This window comes from Aplysia californica, unplaced genomic scaffold (assembly GCF_000002075.1).
Source record: "Aplysia californica isolate F4 #8 unplaced genomic scaffold, AplCal3.0 scaffold00404, whole genome shotgun sequence".
Lineage (NCBI taxonomy): Eukaryota > Metazoa > Mollusca > Gastropoda > Aplysiida > Aplysiidae > Aplysia > Aplysia californica.
The window spans coordinates 600950-606856 of record NW_004797674.1 but is presented as its reverse complement, the minus strand read 5'-3'; the positions used below and the strand labels follow the sequence as shown (position 1 = coordinate 606856).

The window sequence follows — 5907 nt, the reverse complement described above, 5'->3', positions numbered from 1 at the left end:
GTGTGTGTGTGTGTGTGTGTGTGTTTGTTACAGAGCGGTACAGTAGGGGGGAGGTGACATAGATCTATTATAATTCCCTGTCGCCGGCTTCTACAATAACAAAACCTATCTCTTGTCGGAATAGCCCAGCACGCCCGCCTTTCCTTTCACCTTTGTTTGTTTTGTGTTTTTTTAACACCTGCATGGATAGCCAAGATTTATGACCATGTCCCTCGCCTTGGTAGCGCGAATTCTGCCCCGTGAAACAGCCAAGCAGAGAAGGAAATGAAAAGTTTTGTGCGTTTTTTTCTGCATACGGTACATGTATTAGTAACTAGCGGTTAGTTGTTCCCGGATGGTGACTTTCTTCTTGGAGGTGTGCGATACAAGTGTCCTTTAACTCTTAAAGGTCGGCAAGTCTACTGCATTAATCATCGTTTTCTCTCGTTTTCCTCATAATTTATCATAACTATGGGCTTGCCCGCACTACAACAGTGTCCTCATATTCAGATCTTCTCTCTTTAAAAAAAATGTTGCACGGTAATACGTGCATTAATCTTGAAATCTTTCCCCCTTTTTTTTATACTGAAAATGCTAGCGCATACATTAATTATATCAATTGAAACTTGTTCCGACAAAGCAGGGAATAGGCTGACGAGTTGTAAAAGTTAAAGAGAATGCCGCTGAGACAAGGAGATGATTTTTCTCCAACGCTTCCTTTTCAGTGTCCCACGTAATGGTTGATGTACTGATAAAACTGATTTCTTCATTTTGGCTTGAGTGTTATCCTCGGACAAAATTTGCGTCATTAAATATTATGTAGTACGCTGCTTGCTTTCCCTGAGAAAATGTTAGATTTAAACTGCTAAGTGTCGACGGCTTATTAATTGTTTCGTACAGAGGAGAAATCACAAGTAATTACCAAGGTATGCTATTATATTTTATTATGTCCTGAGAACCCGGCTCATGGAATTATTGTTTCTTATCCACAAAGTATGCTGCACTCTTTGTAATAGCCGTGGGTGTCTATATGATGTTGGATAGTATGTCGAATAGAGTATAATATCCAATTATATTTAGGGAGCAGGATAGATTATTATATAATTTGAAAATTTTCGCGCGTTTTGTGCTTTCCGCCAAATTTTTTGTTTGTTTGTTTTAAATAAAGTATCGTCGATTTTTCTTGTTTCTGCAGTTGCTGTTTCGATTTTAGTCAGTACTGCAATTGGTATAATACCTTTGTTATTGCAGTATTGTCGTTATTATTTGTATTGTTGTTGCTGATGATCTTGTTGACATTTTCTAATGTTTCGTTGCTTTCGCGTATATTTTTGTTGCTCGGGCAGCTATCGTTGCTGTCGTCGTCATCGTTTCTGTTGTTGTTAGATTGCATATGTTACTTTCCATCTTCTGGTGGTATTCTTTGGGTATTTTCGCTCTCCTTCAAGTCAATTCTGTCGTTGTTTATAACATTACATTTGGTACAATTTCCCTTTGTGCTCGGATGATATTCAATCAGTCAACCAGAGTTTATACCTGTCCCCTTGATTCTTTTATCGTGCCCTTTAATTTTATCGATTGTGATTGGCCCCTGTGTGCGGGATCTGTACCAATCAAAACGATTTCCTCCGCTCCCACACAAACACCCCAACAATGTATTTTTTTTCTGAAACATTGGGGACCGATGAATATACTGTGTAAAATAGTGCCATCTCCCCACGCCCAGTCCCACAACCCTGTCCAGATTTATTAGTCTTCTGTTATCGATAAATCAGTGTTAGTTCGATTGCAAGGTACCCCGGGATTGAGGAGCGGCACTGTGGGTTTGATTTGGGCTCAGCGATCCACATTTAGGCGATATGTCAAAACCCCAGGATATCGTGAACATTAAGCAATGTGCACACGAATTGTAAAATCTGCGCACGAGTTTGATATGAAAAAAATTAAGACTTTAGAAGTGCATGTGTTAAATAGTGGATACGTATAGTAACTTACAACAGTCAACGACGCTTACTTTGTAAATCAAACTGAACAGAGCCACATAATCTGATCCATATTTACAGTTTAAAATGTTACATAGGAATATTTACTTTTAATCAACATAATATATAGAAAATCTATTACCCTTTCATGAAAAAAGGGTAGTGAGCTGAATGAAAAATAATTTTGGTAATACAATAAATGAAGTTTTGTTGTGTTGTCACATCTTGTGTTTCGAAATACTCTTCCGGCTATATTGACATTTTTACTTGCGCATATTATTTTAGGATCATAACTTACCTGGCCTGGCTACATGTTTGGATAATGTAGTTGTCCTCCTATAACATCCAAATGTGACCTATTGGGATAAAATAATTCTGTTGTGATGTTACATATCTGGATATTATATTCATTTTATTTGGATGTGGCATCTAAGGATTACTGAGAGGGCTCTGGCGTGACATCATATCCTGGATAATCCATTCTGCTATGACGTGACATATTATTTGAATAAATCACTATCCAGTTGCGCACGTGGCATACCTGTACATGTGTCTGGATAATGAACTTTGCCGTGACGTGACATATTTGGATAAATCTCTGTCCAGTAGCGTACCTGGCATACCTGTATATGTATTTATCTGGATAATGAACATTGTCGTGACTTGACAGGACATATTTGGATAAATCACTATCTAGCGGCGTACGTGGCACACCTGTACATGTATCTGGATAATGTACAACGCCGTGACGTGAGGTTTGTGTACTCGGTATTCGGAGTGAGTACCTCTCCACGACGTGACATCCTCAGATAATGTACAGTATTCAGCTGTGTTGTGATATTCTACTTGGATAATGTACTTTGCTGTAGTAGCGAAGAGTGATACTTCGGGGGATGGCGATAAAGAGGCCGAGGAAGAGAAAAAGACCAATTCTAACGATGAGCCCTGGAAACAAGTAAGTTGTCTACAAATTAGTTTTACATTGTGCTTTGCTTTAGTAGAATTTTACGGTACTTGCAACACAAATAGGTCATATAAATGCCGAAGATTAGAGGTGTTACTTGGGAGTAACATTCAAAGAAGAGAAGGAGAAGAGATAAGGGAGATTATTATATGTTTCACTGAAGTCACCTTCTTTATGATCTGTAGGGCCCTATCAGTCACTTACTATTTATGTGTAATTGTTATAGCTGCGATTACACACACACACACACACACACACACACACACACACAAACACACACACACACACACACACACACACACACACACACTCACACACACACGCGCGCACAAAAAAAACGGCACGTACACACAGACACCTAATCTTGTCTCCTTTCTCTCTGTCTGTCTCTCTGTCTCTCTCTCTCTCTCTCTCTCTCTCTCTCTCTCTCTCTCACACACGCACGTGGGCCCAAAAAAAAAACGGCACTGTAAAAGATATTCTTATATTATATCACGTGCAACACGTGTAGTATTTTATGGGTACGGTGAGCGCTTGCGTAGGTCGAGTATGTGTTTGTGTTTAACTTTAGTTGAGGTCTTACGGCGCTCGCAACTAGATAAGGCCATATGAGCGCCAAAAGATTAGAGGTGTTACAAGAGAGTAACAAACATAAAAAAGAAGAAGGGGAGATAGAGACGATAGATGTTTGATAGGAAAGAATATAAGCAAACCACACCTAAGCACCTGCCAACCACCCACTATGTGTTTGTGTTTCAAGCACGTCGGCACTTTCTTGCGTACGTGCACAGTGCCAGAACGCCTTTTTTCGGTACTCCAGACATACTTAGCCCTATCCGTACGTCGTGTTTCACTATCGTATCCATACGACGTGGGGAACTCTGTGCCACCACTTTCCATAGAGGAAATTTACTTGTTAATCCGATCCGTACGCTTTGCATAGCAGCAGTGTGTCAAAATTATTTTTTGAGAAATTCTGAAAGTTTCAAAGAGATCTTCGTACTAGAAGTAATCTAAAATGTGAAGAATACAACTCCGTGGGTACAAAATGACCCCACGGCGTACGGATAGGGTTAAATTACATTACTCCTGTATGAAAATATGTGTGGGTCTCAGAGTTGTATGTCTGTGCGTTGATAAATTTTAATTCTACGGTACTGAATAGAAGCATTCGAAAATGTAAAATATATAACCCCGGGGGTAAAAATGACCACATGGCGTACGGATAGGGTTAACTTTCATAATGACACTGGTGATATTTCGCCTCACGTTTCTTCAAGTGACGGTTGAACAAAAGAGAGAAGCACCCCGGTATGTCATGGCCTTACAAACAAAAACACACGGACATTTTTGACTAAGTGTATGGAAATCAATGCGTATTATGTAAGAGTGCTTTTACTTTTTTCCACATTGATTTCCATACACTTCGTCAGAAATGTCCTTTCCGCGATTTCAGGAGTTCTATATCTTTGGTTTACACACAAAACAAAACAAAACAAAAACAACAACAACAACAACAATCGCAAAGCAAAAAGACAAAAAACAAAAAACTAACCCCAACAAATGGTCCCTTTTAAGCACAAGGGGGCTATCCCGAAAAATGCTGTTTTGAGAAAATCGAAGGTAACATTTTTAGATCCTTATTCAGTTTCTTTAAAAGACGAGGAGAGTTTTCTCTACAGTACTATAACCAAACAAATATACACACCAATGAAACCAAACTTCTCATATAGGTAGGGCAATGCCCACTTTTGGTGTAGGTCAAGATTTCTGGAAACCCCCGAAATCTTGGTTTGCCCGCTTGTCCTTAAAAGCGACCAAATGCACTCTTACATAATACGCATTAATTTCCATAAAGTTAGTCAGAAATTATGTCCTTTCCGCAGTATCAGGAGTTCTATATACTATCTTTGGTTTACCAACAAAAACAACAACAAAAAAACCAACAAAAATACGCATAACAAAAAGACAAAAAAAACAGAAAGCTAACCTCAACAAATAGAAGGTTGTGTAACTTGCTCTTATAATCACCGTGAAAATACGATTATGAATGCTTGGAGTTTGAAACTCAAGTGTCTATACTCCCTCCCCCCCCCCCCCCCCACCACTCTCTAAAGAGGAAATTTACTCGTTAATCCGATCCGTACCGTACGCTTTGCATAGCAGTCTGTCAAAATGATCTTTTAAAGAAATACTGAACGTTTCAAAGAGATCTTCGTACTAGAAGTATTCTAAAATGTGAAGAATACAACCCCGGGGGTACAAAATGACCCCAGGGCGTACGGATAGTGTTAAACTGAGACTAGTTGGGACTTCCTTCTTCATAGGCTATCTCCTGCCGTCTTTCCCCGGGTTCTAAAGCAGGCCTTAGGCCTATATAGTTGCTGCTAAGTATCTCGTGCAGACATCTCTATGCCGTAGAAAGGTTCACCTTTTACGTTGTTCAAATATCCATCAATTCTCAACATAGCATATTTGTTAGCCTTGCTATTCTTAGTCTAGAATATTCCAAGCCTGTGCTGCCGAAGTCATGGAAATTCTACGGGAAATATATGAATACAAATGTATACACTTAAACACACATTACTGCGAACATTAACAATAACTGCTAATCCATACATAGCATAAATCAAAAGAGAGGTGACATTTAAACCCGCGATACACAACCAATACATGATGGAAAGGTGGCTGCACTGCCGAGGTAGGTACTACTGCTGACTCGACAGAGTTAAACAAGAACAGTGGGAAAAGGGGACATTTTTCGTAATATTATTATTATTATTATTATTATTATTATTATTATTATTATTGTTATGACCATGACCATTTAGGGCTTAGCAAGGAGTTCAACTCAATGCAACCCATTCGTGAATGAAAGGTTGCGTAATTTTGTTCTTATCATCACTATGGAAATACGATTGTGAATGCTTGAAATGTGAAAGTCAAGGGGTTACTCTCTCTCTCTCTCTCTCTCTCTCTCTC

General features: G+C 39.1%; 1 protein-coding gene across 1 annotated transcript in view; it reads left to right on the top strand.

Moving 5' to 3' along the window:
- Positions 1-2401: 2401 nt before the first annotated feature.
- The window catches only part of LOC101845792 (apoptosis-stimulating of p53 protein 1), a gene marked incomplete in the record, with an annotated part of 97982 nt that continues 94476 nt past the window's right edge, over positions 2402-5907 (top strand). The window contains 1 exon segment of the mRNA XM_013085764.2: positions 2402-2916. Coding sequence (XP_012941218.1) covers positions 2815-2916 — 102 coding nt within the window.